The sequence below is a fragment of the Pyrus communis genome, chromosome 1 (assembly GCF_963583255.1).
Source record: "Pyrus communis chromosome 1, drPyrComm1.1, whole genome shotgun sequence".
In the NCBI taxonomy this organism is placed as follows: domain Eukaryota; kingdom Viridiplantae; phylum Streptophyta; class Magnoliopsida; order Rosales; family Rosaceae; genus Pyrus; species Pyrus communis.
In genome coordinates, this window is record NC_084803.1 from 34,057,588 (window position 1) to 34,075,394 (window position 17,807).

The following is a 17,807-nucleotide window of genomic DNA, read 5'->3' on the forward strand; positions in this document are numbered from 1 at the left end:
ATACCCAAATCAACCCGTTATCTTAACAGGTGTTTATAGGGTTACCCGATAACGACCCGATTCGTTATCGTGTCGACCCGAACACCTGTTAATTTCGTGTCGTGTCGTGTCAGGAATTGCTAGGCCTATGCCTGACCAACAAGAAACCTCTCTTTAAAAGGAGAAGGAAATTGGTGACTATTTGGCTGACCTAAGTATAAAACAATGATCGGTGCTAAGGTCACGAGCTAGCGTATGGGTGACCAACTGTAGCATTCTTCATAAAATAATATATCTTAGATTAATCATTTTTTTTAAGTAGAATTGGTATTTCGATCTTTCTTGGTTGTATAGTTAGTGTTAATCAAGAGAAATAATTTTCGCACACTTTATTCTCCTTTTGCACATATCTATTTATGTCTCCTTGATTTATTCAATCAAAACACACAAAAAAAAAAAATTGACAATTATCATGAATGATCAGTGTTTAAGATTTTGGTTGCAGAGTTGATCAACTTTAGTAATGACAACATATTGATGACTCAACGATGGTATAATAACCATGCAATGATGTTGTAATGATGACATAATAAATATTGATCATTTCTGCAATCAAATTGTCAAAAACTAATCATTCTTACTAATCGTCTAAAATAAATAACGGTATACAGGGAAAACAATATATACGAGCATGGGCATGGCCAGTCCAAGCGCACAAAAAAGCTGGAGTAAGGGCAAGATTTCATTTTTGTTGAGAAGTCAATGATATCATTCCTGATATCTTGGCTTAGTTTTAGGAAACTATCTTGTAAATTGTTTGTAATTTATTTGTGATTATCTGTAAACCCTAGAATGTAGGATAGGTTACTTCTTCGGCAAGTACTCTCTTTGTATAAAGTCTCTTAGTATCAATTGAAGAAATTAATCTTCTGCAAAATATTCTTTGCACTTTTTTTCATGGTATCGAGAGCTAGGCTGAAAACCCAGTTCCTTCCGCTGCCTTTTGTTTCTCTGTTCTTTTCCGTCGTTTGCCATGGCTACCGACGCTGTTTCTGGAAGCAATTCCGATGCAAAGGCTAATGTTTCCAATCTTTTTTTTATTCATCATTCTGATCATCCAGCCATGATGCTGGTTTCAAAGCCCTTGAATGGGGATAATTATTCAACTTGGTCTCGTGCTATGAAGATCTCCTTGAGTGCCAAAAACAAACTTTGTTTTGTTGATGGCACTGTCCTTCAACCTTCTGTCAAGACCAAGTCGTACGATCACGCTTCATGGCAGAGATGCAACGACATGATTGTAGCATGGATTATTAATTCCATTGACTCAGATATTGCTGACAGTATCCTTTATATGACTGATGCTCATGCAATTTGGGAAGAATTATGTGAGCGCTATTGCCAAAGTAATGCTCCTCGAATTTTTCAACTACAACGGGACATTGCTTCACTTACACAAGATCAACTCTCTATTGCTGCATATTATACGAAGATGAAAAGTTTATGGGATGAGTTGTCGTCTTACAGTGACTCCGTTTCTTGCACTTGTGGAGCACAGAATGAGAGGAACAAGTTGATGCAGTTTCTCATGGGACTTAACTACTCCTATAGTGCTGTTCAAGGGCAGCTTCTATTGATGAATCCTCTTCTAACTGTTCGTCAAGCCTATGCATCGATTTCCCAGGAGGAGAAGCAAAGAAGCCTTGCTTCTTCCCGAGTTACTACAGGCACAGTAGCCATGGCTGTGCGTCACAGTGGTTCGAAATCTTCTAATCGCAAACCCTTGCATTGTACTCATTGTGATCAAGACTACCATACCATTGATACCTGCTATCAACTTCATGGGTATCCACCAGGACACCATTTGCATAAGGTTAAGCCACAGAAAGGGAACCATCGTCCTAAGACGGAGTGGGGTTCTTCCTCGGCAAATCATGTCTCGAAAAATGCAGCCACCAAAGAGGAGATGCAGTCAGTTATGTCTAGGCTCTCTGATGCCCATTTTCAACAGATTCTTCAAATCATGAATGGTCAGGGTAGTGATGAACAGCCACAGGCCAATGCCAATGTCGCCAAGACAGGTTTGTCGAATCCCTCTTTGCATCTCCATCGATGGATAATCGATAGTGGTGCAACAGATCATATCACTTCCTCACCAGAATTGTTAACTAATGGTGTTGAAAATAAGAAACTGTCACCTGTTTTGTTACCTAGTGGAGAGACAGCCCACATACTTTCCACTAGTCATATTCCTTTGAGTTCTACTTTTAGATTGCAAGATGTGCTATGTGTGCCTACCTTTAAAGTAGATTTGATGTCAGTAAGTCGTATTACGAGTGGATTGCATTGTTCAGTAACTTTATTTCCTTCTTGGTGTGTTATGCAGGACCTAACGACGAGGACGGTGATTGGTTTGGGTAAGCGAAGAGGCGGGCTGTACTACTTGGTGGCCTTGGCTCCTGCGCAATCTCAACATCCTCGGCGATTCTGCAACCTTGTGCTTTCACCTACGGAGCTATGGCATCGGCGTTTGGGTCACTTGTCAGCCCCTCGTTTAGATTTCATGTCCAAACAATTGTTACATTTCCCTTTTGCATCTAATAATGCTTGTGATGTTTGCCCTTTAGCCAAGCAACATCGATTACCTTTTCATGTTAGTTCTATTTCTTCTAATAAACCTTTTGTTTTGATTCATTGTAGACAATTATTCTCGCTTCACATGGATTTTCCTTATGCAACACAAAAATGAAACACAATCTATTCTCAAGAATTTTTTTTCATTTGTCAAAACTCAATTTAACACTTCTATTCGTCAAATCCGTGTGGACAATGGTGGGGAATTGTTTTTCTCTTCGTGACTTCTTTAAAGATCATGGAGTGATTTACCAGCATTCTTGCGTTTATACGCCTCAACAAAATGGGGTCGTAGAACGCAAGCATCGCCATATACTTGAAACCGCTCGTGCCTTGCGTTTTCAAGCTAATCTTCCCCTCCATTTTTGGGGTGAATGTGTGCTCACAGCCGTTCATCTCATTAACCGTCTTCCCACACCCATTCTTTCCAAGAAAACGCCTTTTGAACGTTTATATTCTACACCTCCTACTTTTTCACACCTTAGAGTCTTTGGTTGCCTTGCTTTTGCCACTGATGTTAATGTGAATCACAAATTTTCTCCCCGTGCCCACCAATGCATTTTTATAGGATATCCTATTGGTCAGAAAGCCTACAAGTTATATAACCTCACCACTCACCAAATCTTTAATAGTCGTGATGTTATCTTCCATGAAAACATATTTCCTTATCAAACCTCGCCTTCTTCCCCTCAACCTGTGTTTTCACCTGTCCTACTTATTTCACCTCACTTACCTGATCCTGTGTCACCCCCCCCCCCCCCGACCCTATGATTCCCCTTGAGTCGTCCCCTTCCGCTGATGCCGGCTCTCCCACGCCTCCTACACCGCTTCCTGCATCTACCGTTTCTGACCTCCCAACGTCAGCGCCTGCTCCTGCCCCGGTGCCCCGTCGCTCTAGCCGTCATTCTTCTCCGCCACCCAAGTTACGTGATTATGATTGTCCTACTCTCAAGCTTACCCAACCACATCCTCCATCATCTTCGTTGTCTGGTCACACTCCAGGTACACGGTATCCACTCACTAATTACCTTACTTACCATCGTTTCTCACCTACACAACAATCTTTCCTTGCCCATATTACTCAACAGGTTGAACCCCGGAGTTACGAGGAAGCTGCTCGTTTTCCTCATTGGCAAGCTGTCATGGCTTCTGAATTAGAGGCATTGGAAGCTAACCAAACTTGGTCTCTTACTTCCCTTCCCCGTGGCAAAACTCCCATTGGTTGCCGTTGGGTTTACAAGATTAAGCACCGTTCTGATGGCTCTATTGAGCGCTATAAGGCATGTTTGGTTGCCAAGGGCTATACCCAGCTTGAAGGTGTTGACTTCCATGACACGTTTTCTCCTACTGCCAAGATGGTCACTGTTCGGTGTTTATTGGCTCTTGCTGCTTCACGACAGTGGTCTCTTCATCAGTTAGACGTTAACAACGTTTTTCTTCATGGTAACCTTCATGAAGAAATTTATATGACTCCTCCTCCAGGTTTTCGGCGACAGGGGGAAAATGATGCGAGAATTATACGCACACAAATTAAACCCTCTTTTTGTCAAATTGTAGTAAGTATGTAAGTAGGGATCGTTCTGGACCGGGGATTATGAGGGATTTTTAATCACTTGGATTTGACTCAAAAACGTAAAAACACAATATAAAACACTATACTAGACTCAAAGAATGCAAAACTAAACTTTAAAACACTAAGACAAACCAAAAGACTCAAAACAAGTTCAAAAGACTCAAAACTGCCTAAAAACACTAACTAGGTAGTTTCTGACCTTAAACCCAATTTTGGACGAATTTAATATTATGGCTTGATTCAAAACACTTTAAAACATAAACTAAACAGATTCTAAGCACTAAAGAACAAGAAAGTAAAGGGGGGTTTTGATTTGACGAAAATTGAAATAACGAAACAAGTTAATAAACTAGGCAGAATGTAAATATGAATTTGTGATAGAATTGAATGGATGGATGCTAGCCAAGGGGTTCATCTCCACACATGTTATACTTGCATATAAAAAGATTTCCAATTGCTTTTCAATAAACCATGAATTCTCAATGCTCCAAGTTAATTAGATCCACTTAAATTAACTTTCAGATTTCCCTAGATTCATTGGATTGAATGGAATACGCATTACAACCAAATTATTCCTAATCAAAGTCCCTAACTATGGAATACGCATGATAGAGACATTCGACAAAGATCATTAAGTTCAACGGAAATCATAAACATCGACTAGGCATTCATAACTATGGAATACGCATGAAACTTATGCCAAGAATTCGTTTAACGCGATTGTTTATAAGCAACCTCCACTACTTGTGAATATAAGTTCATAACTATTAGGTGAAACTCACTTATATTCTAGCGTCATATTCATGCATGAAAATTAAGCGTGCACTCTCAATAAACATTCATAAATAAGTTATCAATCAAACAGTTAAACAAATTGAATTCACAACTTATGAAAGTAATTAGAAGTAATCAAATCATAATGCAAGCATAAACATATATTTCGAATCCCCCCCTAGCCAAGGGGGGTTTAGTTCCTCATACGTACAAAACAAAGAGAATTGAAATTAAACATTGAATTCAAAGGAAAAGAAACACCTAAACATTCCAACAACTCAAACTTGAATTGTATGAACGTTTAGGCCCGCTTCTCTTCCTCTTTGTTGTAGCACAAGGTCTAAGGATTTGTGTGGAGTGAGAGGCACGGCAATGGAGAGAAAAGATGCAGAAAATGGAATGGATTTACTCGGCATTGGTTGTGTGATTGTGATGGTGTGTTGTGTGATGATTTTCTGAATTGAATCCCCCCCTTGTGGCTGCAATGGATGTTTATTTATAGGTGAAAAAGAGGGAATATGACAGCTAGGAACTTGGTGGAAAGTTGGAAATGCAAAAGGGGAATGCATGTGGCTGATTTATGAAGGGAATGCATGTGCAAAACAGCTAGGAAAAGTTGTGGAAATCTGGAAATGGGATGGGAGTGTGCACGGCAGAGATGGGAATGAATGTTTGAATGTGCATGGCTGGAATGAATGTGTTTGCATGTGAATTAAAGCTAGGGTGAATGATGATAAATGCATGTGGATTAAAGAGTGAATGCATGTGTTGAATGATTTCTTGGTGAGGGGATGCACGGCATGGGTGTTGTTGTTGGTGTGTGAATGGAAATGCAATCTGAAATGGGAGAGCATGTGGGTGGAAATGCATGTGGGTGAATGTTTGAATGATTAAAGGGGCATGTGGGTTGGAAATGCATGTGGAGTGGCTGGAATGAAGTGTGTATGCACGGCAATGATGGGTATTTTCTGCAATGGTTGCAATGATGAAATGGATGGGAGTGCATGTGGCTGCAATGAATTAAAGAGTGGGAGTGCATGTGGCTTGGGTGCATGTGGAGTGGCTTGTGCAGCTAGGTTATGATGATGAATGCATGTGGATTACAGCTATGGTGGGAAAGATATGTGAATGTGGCTGATGAGAAGAATAGGGTGAATGGTATGCACGGTTTTGGGAGAGAATGGGAGAGAATGGTGAAGAGTTGTGGCTGAATGAATTAGGTTCTTGGGTTATGGGAGTGACGGCTTAGAGAATTAGGTTGAGGGTGGCTGGATGAATAGAATGAACGAATGAAATTCTAGGGTGAAAAATAGAGGGTACGGCTAGATGTGGAACTAGGTTTATTAGGGAGAATGAATGGGTGGCAACATGGTTGTGTTGGTGATGAATGTGAACTCTTTGTTCTTCATTTTCATTTCTTCATCTCTTTATTTATTCCTAGCCTCCTTTGGTCTTCAATTTCGTCCATCTACTTGGCCTAAAGCATATGCAATCCATTTAATGCCCCAAACTACTCCAAAATGCACCAAAATGCACTTTCTTGCTCCTTTAGCCCTTTGGACCTACAAACACACGAAAATAGCTTAAAGTACTAAAATTACTAAGTACTAGCAACATAAATGCAAGAAAACAAGCAAACTAAGGCGCATAAATATGCTCCTATCAAATTCGCCCACACTTAGCTTTTGCTAGTCCTCGAGCAAAACAAAACAAAAGAAACCAAAAACAAAACAAAATGAACAAAACACAACCTATACCTTCCAACAATTGCCTCAAGGATTTCCAATGCACATGACAAGTTAAAAATCATCATTCCCATAGATTTTAGTCATCTTCACACTTAAGTACATTCTTAATCATAGTCACCACATACTAGTTCACAATTAAGCATTTAAAACCATGTTTTGAATGTAGTAACATGCCTTAGAGAATTTGCTCAAATCCTTACAAGATATGCACTCAATTTTCACACAGATTTTCTAACTCCACACCCTACACTAGTTACATGTGAGAAGATTGATGTAAACATGAAAACGAACACTCACATATATGTATCATAAAGAGAGCAATTTCTGGAGTTAATAAGCATGTTTAGGTATGATCTCATGAATGGATTGCTACTACTTAGAAGCGAGAACCAGTGACACCATATGCTCATACCAAGTTCAAACTCCACAAATTGAAATACATAACACTCAAGATTGAAGTCACGGGTTGTAATGGGGCTTGGGGTGTGTGGATAACAAAGAAGGGATATGGAAAACAAAGGTTCTTAAAGAAATAGTGAGCAAAGCACTTGAATCAACTTAGAATTCACTTTTGAATGAAAAATCAACTTTTGAACAACAAAGGGGAACAAGCTCTTTTTCCTTTCTTTTCTGTTTTTTTCTTTTTCATATGTTTTTCACACTTTTTTTTTTCTTTTGAATCTCAAAACATACATATAAATTTAAGAACAAACATTCCTTCCCCCACACTCATTTTCTTGCATAATGTAACTCAAAAGGAATTCATTTAAGTCATGCTCACTATCTTTTAAGAACAAGGGTGTGGACAATCCTAAACTAGGCTAGGTGAGGATAATGTGGGTTAACAAAGAATAAAGACTAAACAAAGCTCAACGGGGGTGAAACTTACAACATATACGAAATATGGGAAGTAAGGCTATTTGGCTATGGTGGCAACTACACAACTTCATCTTGATATATGTTATGCAATTCAATGTCATGCTTTGAATGAAACGGATATAAGTTCTAGCATTTAGTTCTATCATGATATAATTGCATTCTAAGTAGCAATCAAGCAAGGAATAATGAGATCATGCAACAACTTTAGAAAACAAAGAATCACATATTATAACTCTCCAAAGAAGGTAATGGCTCGAGTCTCACAGGGTTGTAGCGTTTGTTTGAGTTCCTTCCTTCAAGCATGTTACAAAAACGAATTTTTCTTTTATGATTGCATGTGAAGTCATACATTATAACCATAACCAAGCATATACCAAGAGTATATCAAACTTTTCTCTATGTTTATAACTCTTTTTAACAGTCATGCAATTACAAACCAAATCCTTATCATTGTGTTGGAAGGTACCCTAAGACACAAACACACAAAAACGACTCAAAACACTCTTTTTAGGCTTTTCAAAACATGTTTTTCAAATTTTTATGTGATTTTCAGAGTTATCAAAACAAAACATACTAAAACACTCTAAAACAACTTAAAAATACCTTAAAACAGCAAGGAACAACATTTGAAGTTATGGGTGATAAAATCCCACGAATTTGCATCAAATATACTTAGTTACCCCCCCCCCCCCCCACACTTAAATCACACATTGTCCTCAATGTTTTAAGCATAGATTTACATAAAACATAAGTAAACACACAAACAGCATTTATACATACTAAACATGGCAGAATGTAACTAACAAAGAGAAGAGTTTAGGGACGCAAATCTGGAATTGGAGTGCTTTCTCGGTCTTCCTTTGTTGAATGCATGGGTTGATCTTGGTGATTCCACAGGCTAAATCTTGAACTGGTTTCCTCCCATCGTTGATTTTCCACAGGCTACTCTTGAACTGGGCTGCAGGATTCTTTTAGTCTCCCCCGAAGGTCTGAGCTTACCCCTTTTATCTGTTTCTTTGTTCAATCTTTCCAATTCGTATTGAAGAGGGTTAGAGGATAGCTCAGCATATGCAGTTGTTGCTTGTCTCCACATGCTTCAATGTATCATTTTCACTTGCCTTACTTGCTCCCCTTTGCAGAAGTGGTCCCTTCTCTGGAAGTGTATCAACCGTTGAAGATGACTACTCGAGAGCAACGCTAGGTAAGCAACCAGGAATAGATTCCAGGCAGTCGGTTCCAGATCGGAAGACTGACTCCAAGTGCCGGCTGATTGCTTCTTTCACTTTGCCATGCGAGTAAGAACAAGGACAAAGAAAAAGACAGGGAAAGAGCATGATATGAGATACTTTTGCTTTTGACCTTGATGATATGAGATACCTTTGCTTTTGAAGAAGCGGTGAATGAATCAGCACATGTATTTGTTGTGCTTGTCTCCACATGCTTCAATCTACCGTTTCCTCCTAGGTCATCTGTACTTCAGGCATCTGGTATCATATTTGGGGAAGAAGAAAAAATTGAGTATTTCGAAAGGCTTTGCTGGGAGTGCGCCCTCAGAGGTGAGGAAGAGTTGGGCATTTTCTTCAGGTCTGCCTTGCCATAAAAGATGAAGGTCGATATATATAGGGATTTCCCAATAGAAAGTGGTGGTACTGTTCTTTTACCATTGTCGACAAAAAATTTTGATCCAGCAAATCCGGCTTTTTGAAAAAGAGTGATGACTCTTCGATTTCTGAACGAACGCCTATTTGCTTTCTGAGCTAGCGCCTCTTCGATTTCTGAACGAACGCCTCTTTGCTTTCTGAACGACACGTCTCTTCGATTTCTGAATGACACGTAGTAGTGAGGATGCGGCTCTGTCAGAGATCTTTTGACAAAGTTGCACGCGTTTTCTGAAAAGCAGAGAAAGCGTCGCCGAACTTTACGCTTGTCGGCAAAAGTGTGCAGTTGTGATGATGACCTCCACGTGTTTTCAACTTTCTCAGAGATCTTTTGACAAAGTTGAACGCGTTTTCTGAAAAGCCGAGAGATCGTCGCCGAACTTTACGCAGGAAAATCCGGATCTTTGAATCGGTGGTCGTGTCGCCTTGGCTTTTTATAGAGGTATCGATCACCACCAACATGCACACTCTGAAGATTTCCCATTCTTGAAAATTGTCTCCGGCCCTTTGAAATTTTACTCCATCCAACCCTTCTCTTTGAACACCTTTGAAAAATGACTAACCCATCGAACCTTTGCTTAGATTTGAGTCTCAGCAGCGATCCGGTTGCGCCCCGTCAAGGTAATGTATGGCGCCCTTCTTTTTTATCTTCTAATGGCCCTCTTACAGGTGAAGACTCCATGATGACGGATGCAACAACAGCTACGATAGTAGCTAGGAACCTTCTTACTCCTAAAGATAGTAGGCTGCTTTCAGGACGGTCCGATGAGTTGGCCGTTCAAGAGTCCCTCGCTCTCAGTGTTCAGTGTGCAGGCTCTGTGTCCAACATGGGTCAACGCCTACTTGCTCGTTCCCGTCAGGTTGAATCGTTGATGGCAGAGGTGGAAAGTCTCAAGCAAGAGATCAAACAGCTTAAGCACGAGAATAGAAGTTTGCACGTGCTTGCCAACAATTATTCGACGGGCATGAAGAGAAAGCTTGATGAGCTGCAAGAATCTGAAGGTCAGATTCAAAGTGACCGTCAAAGGCTTGCTGCTTATCTCCAGAGGCACCTTTTTCCTGGGTCATCCAGCGTTCCACCAAGTATTGTGGCCTCGAATGATCTAGCTCCGATGCCTCCTGCTTCGATGCCTCCCGCTCTGATGCCTCCTAGTGGGGCTTCACGTAAACAACCTTTGTGAAGGCTACATCTGCTTTTTTTTTTTTTTTTTTTTTTTTTGAATCAAACGGCATGGAATTTATCTTTGAATGGAAGGTGATACTTGAAATGATCCGGTAATAGCTTAAATTCAAGATTGGGTGCCTGAATCATTAACAACATATTAGTATAAAAGAAAATTGAAATTCGGGGAGGTGGCTTACCTGTGTGCTCCGACATGAACTCAAGGATAAACACATCTTCTTTGAACATTTCAGGAACTTTGCCCTTGGACAGATTATGTGTGAGGACTGTTCCTTGTCTTGTGTCATAAAATTCAACTTCTTTGGGGTTGTTTATCTCAAGAACGTCCTCTTTGATGAATTCATGATATTCCATACTTTGCACCTTTGGAAGGGCTTCCAAGATGTCTTTTTCACTTTCTTCTTCCTTGGAATTCATGAACCTGCAAGAAATAGGGACATTAGGTGGAATGGGGTTAGAACTAATTAAATTTGGAACAACCTTACTTGAATTAGATGGCGTAGGAGCAATAGGTGCCTCCGGCAAAGGTGTTTCTACCCTTGCCGTGGGTTGGGTGTATTCCTCTTCCTCAAATTGCAATCTTTCATCTTCCTTGTGATTTGATTTTGATGGTTGAGGGTCCGTTCCAACCTCCTTGTCACTTCTTAACATGATAGCATTGGCGGTTTCAAATCCTCCCGGATTTACAATGGTTGAACTAAGGAGTTTGCCTTGGTCGCAAAATTGTCCTACGAACTCCGCTATCTGCCCAATTTGCTTTTCCAAGTGGTCCAACCTTTTGTCTTGATTTTGCCTCTCTTTGTTTTGAGTTTGGACTCCCTGCGTCAAAGTAGTAAGTAATTGAAAAATCGTATTCATTTGAATTACCTACATTACTTTGGGCAGGTTGTGGTGGCTGCATAGGCGTTGAATAGAACTCCTCATATGGCTGCCAATATCCTTCTTGTTAAGCCTCATTGTCTTGATTTTGTGAGCCCTGCACCAAACAAATTAATTCATTAAGCTTTTGATTATAATCTATTGACGAACTTGAGTTTGGTTGGGCATATTGAATATGAGGTTATGGTGGCTGCATAGGTCTTGAATAGAACTCCTCATATGGCTGCCAATATCCTTCTTGTTAAGCCTCATTGTCTTGATTTTGTGAGCCCTGCACCAAACAAATTAATTCATTAAGCTTTTGATTATAATCTATTGACGAACTTGAGTTTGGTTGGGCATATTGAATATGAGGTTATGGTGGCTGCATAGGTCTTGAATAGAACTCCTCATATGGCTGCCAATATCCTTCTTGTTGAACATGTTGAGGTTCCCACCACATAGAGTTTGAATGATCACTCCAATCCGAATTGTAAGTATTGGAAAACACGTCGTTCCTTGATTGAAGATCAAATGTACCAACGCTTTGCATTTGGGACCTTTCCATGAGCCGTGACAAAAGAGAAGCATTATCAAGTGTCATTTTGTGCTTCTCTAATACCTAAAATCAACAAACAAAACACAAATAAAAAACTAAAACTAAAATACATAACAGAAACGAACAATCCAAGAGATTAGCAAATTTGCTAATCCCCGGCAACGGCGCCAAAATTTGATGCGAGAATTATACGCACACAAATTAAACCCTCTTTTTGTCAAATTGTAGTAAGTATGTAAGTAAGGATCGTTCTGGACCGGGGATTAGGAGAGATTGTTAATCACTTGGATTTGACTCAAAAACGTAAAAACACAATATAAAACACTATACTAGACTCAAAGAATGCAAAACTAAACTTTAAAACACTAAGACAAACCAAAAGACTCAAAACAAGTTCAAAAGACTCAAAACTGCCTAAAAACACTAACTAGGCAGTTTCTGACCTTAAACCCAATTTTGGACGAATTTAAGATTATGGCTTGATTCAAAACACTTTAAAACATAAACTAAACAGATTCTAAGCACTAAAGAACAAGAAAGTAAAGGGGGGTTTTGATTTGACGAAAATTGAAATAACGAAACAAGTTCATAAACTAGGCAGAATGTAAATATGAATTTGTGATAGAATTGAATGGATGGATGCTAGCCAAGGGGTTCATCTCCACACATGTTATACTTGCATATAAAAAGATTTCCAATTGCTTTTCAATAAACCATGAATTCTCAATGCTCCAAGTTAATTAGATCCGCTTAAATTAACTTTCAGATTTCCCTAGATTCATTGGATTGAATGGAATACGCATTACAACCAAATTATTCCTAATCAAAGTCCCTAACTATGGAATACGCATGATAGAGACATTCGACAAAGATCATTAAGTTCAATGGAAATCATAAACATCGACTAGGCATTCATAACTATGGAATACGCATGAAACTTATGCCAAGAATTCGTTTAACGCGATTGTTTATAAGCAACCTCCACTACTTGTGAATATAAGTTCATAACTATTAGGTGAAACTCACTTATATTCTAGCGTCATATTCATGCATGAAAATTAAGCGTGCACTCTCAATAAACATTCATAAATAAGTTATCAATCAAACAGTTAAACAAATTGAATTCACAACTTATGAAACGTAATTAGAAGTAATCAAATCATAATGCAAGCATAAACATATATTTCGAATCCCCCCTAGCCAAGGGGGGTTTAGTTCCTCATACGTACAAAACAAAGAGAATTGAAATTAAACATTGAATTCAAAGGAAAAGAAACACCTAAACATTCCAACAACTCAAACTTGAATTGTATGAACGTTTAGGCCCGCTTCTCTTCCTCTTTGTTGTAGCACAAGGTCTAAGGATTTGTGTGGAATGATAGGCACGGCAATGGAGAGAAAAGATGCAGAAAATGGAATGGATTTACACGGCATTGGTTGTGTGATTGTGATGGTGTGTTGTGTGATGATTTTCTGAATTGAATCCCCCCCCTTGTGGCTGCAATGGATGTTTATTTATAGGTGAAAAAGAGGGAATATGACAGCTAGGAACTTGGTGGAAAGCTGGAAATGCAAAAGGGGAATGCATGTGGCTGATTTATGAAGGGAATGCATGTGCAAAACAGCTAGGAAAAGTTGTGGAAATCTGGAAATGGGATGGGAGTGTGCACGGCAGAGATGGGAATGAATGTTTGAATGTGCATGGCTGGAATGAATGTGTTTGCATGTGAATTAAAGTTAGGGTGAATGATGATAAATGCATGTGGATTAAAGAGTGAATGCATGTGTTGAATGATTTCTTGGTGAGGGGATGCACGGCATGGGTGTTGTTGTTGGTGTGTGAATGGAAATGCAATCTGAAATGGGAGAGCATGTGGGTGGAAATGCATGTGGATGAATGTTTGAATGATTAAAGGGGCATGTGGGTTGGAAATGCATGTGGAGTGGCTGGAATGAAGTGTGTATGCACAGCAATGATGGGTATTTTCTGCAATGGTTACAATGATGAAATGGATGGGAGTGCATGTGGCTGCAATGAATTAAAGAGTGGGAGTGCATGTGGCTTGTGTGCATGTGGAGTGGCTTGTGCAGCTATGTTATGATGATGAATGCATGTGGATTACAGCTATGGTGGGAAAGATATGTGAATGTGGCTGATGAGAAGAATAGGGTGAATGGTATGCACGGTTTTGGGAGAGAATGGGAGAGAATGGTGAAGAGTTGTGGCTGAATGAATTAGGTTCTTGGGTTATGGGAGTGACGGCTTAGAGAATTAGGTTGAGGGTGGTTGGATGAATAGAATGAACGAATGAAATTCTAGGGTGAAAAATAGAGGGTACGGCTAGATGTGGAACTAGGTTTATTAGGGAGAATGAATGGGTGGCAACATGGTTGTGTTGGTGATGAATGTGAACTCTTTGTTCTTCATTTTCATTTCTTCATCTCTTTATTTATTCCTAGCCTCCTTTGGTCTTCAATTTCGTCCATCTACTTGGCTTAAAGCATATGCAATCCATTTAATGCCCTAAACTACTCCAAAATGCACCAAAATGCACTTTCTTGCTCCTTTAGCCCTTTGGACCTACAAACACACGAAAATAGCTTAAAGTACTAAAATTACTAAGTACTAGCAACATAAATGCAAGAAAACAAGCAAACTAAGGCGCATAAATATGCTCCTATCAGAGAACTTGGTTTGTCACCTCAGCAAGTCTTTATATGGGTTGAAACAAGTTTCCCGTCAATGGTTTGCAAAGTTTTCTGACTCTATTCAATCCGCTGGTTTTGAACAATCCAAGGCTGACTACTCGTTATTTACCCGGAAACAAGGCAAGTCTTTTACAGCCCTCCTAATTTATGTTGATGATATTTTGATTACGGGGAATGATTCGAATGCTATTGATGCCCTAAAACAATTCCTTAATGGTCGTTTTAAAATCAAGGATCTTGGCAATCTAAAGTACTTTCTTGGGATCGAAGTATCACGTTCTAAGAAATGAGTCTTTATTTCCAAACGAAAGTATGCTTTAGAAATATTAAAAGATGGAGGTCTTTTGGGAGCTCGCCCTGTTGAATTTCCCATGGAACAAAATCTTAAGTTATCAGACAATGGTGCAATTCTTAAGGACCCGGCACAATATAGAAGATTGGTGGGGCGTCTGATATACCTAACAATCACTAGGCCGGATATAACCTATTCCGTGCATGTGTTGAGTAGGTTTATGCATGAGCCTCGCACACCACACATGGAAGCAGCCCTTCGGATTTTGAAATATATCAAAAATACACTTGGACAAGGTTTGTTCTTCTCTTCTGAAAATGATTTGGCCTTAAATGCATATTGTGACTCGGACTGGGCAGGTTGTCCAACAACACGAAGATCAACTACGGGGTATTGTATTTTTTTGGGCTCTTCATTGATTTCTTGGAAGTCAAAAAGACAAAAGACTGTGTCTTTATCATCAGCGGAGGCCGAGTATCGAGCCATGGCTGGAACTTGTTGTGAATTATCATGGCTACGATATTTATTGAAAGATCTAGGTATACTGCATCAAAGACCGGCTCTGCTCCATTGTGACAATAAAGCAGCCCTTCACATTGTTGCTAACCCAGTTTTTCATGAGGGAACTAGGCACATAGAAATGGACTGTCACTTTATCCGGGACAAGATACAAGACAGTTCAATTGTTACGAGATTTGTTCCTTCTTCCAATCAACTTGCAGATGTACTCACGAAGCCATTAGGGAAGGAAACTTTCTCAAAGATCATTCACAAGTTGGAAGTTCTCAATATCCACTCTCCAACTTGAGGGGGAGTGTTGAGAAGTCAATGATATCATTCCTGATATCTTGGCTTAGTTTTAGGAAACTATCTTGTAAATTGTTTGTAATTTATTTGTGATTATCTGTAAACCCTAGAATGTAGGATAGGTTACTTCTTCGGCAAGTACTCTCTTTGTATAAAGTCTCTTAGTATCAATTGAAGAAATTAATCTTCTGCAAAATATTCTTTGCACTTTTTTTCAATTTTACCATGTTCCATGGGGTCAGTTACTGTTACACTCACAGTTGCAACACCAAAAAAGATTGCAAGTGGCAGCACATTGCCAAAGACAGGTCCTTTCAGAAGCACTATCAAACTCTCAGTGCAGTGCAGGTTACAAAGTGGGAGTAGAATTCTTTTCCCTATCTTTTTTTCCTTTTCTTTTCTCCTCTCCTATTTAAACAATCACGGTTAAACTACGTCAACATCTTACATTAATTTTTTATGGCAAGAGAATATAAAAGAAGAGGATAAAAAAAAAAGAAGGAAGAAAATCCTAATCCTACAAAGTGGCTGCCTTTGCCCCTTGTACCAATCTATCTATCTCACCATCCCAAGAAACTGCCATGGGTCCTCGGCTCCCAGGGATTTTGACCAACACCATCCTCAGCCTCCGCCCCTCAACCCTACCACCACTCTGATAGCTTTTTTCCTCTCTTTTTATCTTAAGTGGGGCTAGGTTCCCTTCTCTTTCCTATATCCTTGTTTGGATTCAAAGGTCCTGAAAGAAAAGAAAAAAGGCGTGAAATCCTGACAAAGGATTGCCACAATCTAAATCTCTACTAACTAGTCACTTCATAAAAGCTCGACGATAATTTTTATAATACGTGTATTGTAATGTCTTGTGTTAATAATATAATGTTATGTAAAAAAAAAAATTGTACATGTAATTTTGTATCATTGAAATGAAATATCAAAAGTTGCTCTCTCTACAAAAGTCCGACTATAGTCATTCACACACTTGCATCGAATCAAACGAAATTCATAAAAAATAAAAAATAAAAAATAAAATTAGTTAAACAAGAATGATTGTTATATGAACGCATCTGACACATGAACACAGTCAGTCATCAGATTTGCAGAATCTATTTTTAACACAAGGTTTGTACGTCATGTATGTTGGTAGGATTGAATTTCCCCAATCCAAGTTTCAAGTTCCAACCATGTGGTGACACAGTTGCTACACATAATATTCACATTATATTTGCACTTCCCTTCACTGCAGTGATAATATATAGGACCCTCCACACGTTTTGCCTTATCTACACTGTCAATCTGCTGGACCCTCATCAAGATTTGATTCTGTTTTCACAAGCTTACAACTTGAATGGCTACAAAAGGATTGCTAATTGTTGATTTGATTTCAAATCAACCCAGAAGTTTCCTCTCTTTAATTAACTTGTTAACTGAAATAAACATATGGGAATTCCAGTCCATTGGCTGGTCAAAAGCATTTTCTGAATGCATATGGGCAGATTCAATGATTTTGGAGATGCAGAACTATGAAAATAATTGAAACATTCCCATCCCCTTTCCCATGACAAGTCCTCATCTTCGAAAGTTCATGTGATCTCATTTTTTTTTTTTAATTTCATCGAAAATCTAATTTATATATATATATATATATATAAACTATAATGGAGGAATTCGAATTATGGTCCAAAAAACATACATACCACTCTATCCAACACTGTTACGTTCAAAATTTCTAACCTCCACTTTAAAAAGTTGCATCGTACAAAATTTTCATCTCAATGTCCCTCTAATTTTAACTATTTACCTTATGAGTTGAGATACGAGGGCTCTCCCTTTTTTTTCCCTTGCTTGTCTTAAAATCAATGATATTTCTTTGCAAATGTCTAAGAGAATATATATATATATATATATATATATATATATATTGGAGTTTCATAGGCATTAAAAAGGTGGAGTACTTGGGCAATGGCATCCACTTCGTTGTTTTCCTGGTTTTTTCCAGTTCTTCCACTTTATATTATGTACTTTTTTCCTTCTCCGCACTGGAGATTTTAGCTCCTGAATTTCAGGCGTTGGAATCAAATTCGTCAACCACCATGTGGAGAGGAGATGCACATACTCAGCTACCTGTAAAAGAACAAATGATCGTGAACAAATTTGGCA

At 39.0% G+C, this 17,807-nt stretch overlaps 1 protein-coding gene across 1 annotated transcript; it reads left to right on the top strand.

Annotated features, from left to right (window-relative positions):
• The first annotated feature begins 1,012 nt into the window (after nucleotides 1–1,012).
• Nucleotides 1,013–2,400, top strand: LOC137726298 (uncharacterized). Its single transcript, XM_068465212.1, has 2 exons — nucleotides 1,013–2,060; nucleotides 2,366–2,400. The coding sequence occupies exons 1-2, from the start codon at nucleotides 1,013–1,015 to the stop codon at nucleotides 2,398–2,400; spliced, it is 1,083 nt and encodes a 360-aa protein (XP_068321313.1).
• The last annotated feature ends 15,407 nt before the right edge of the window (nucleotides 2,401–17,807 follow it).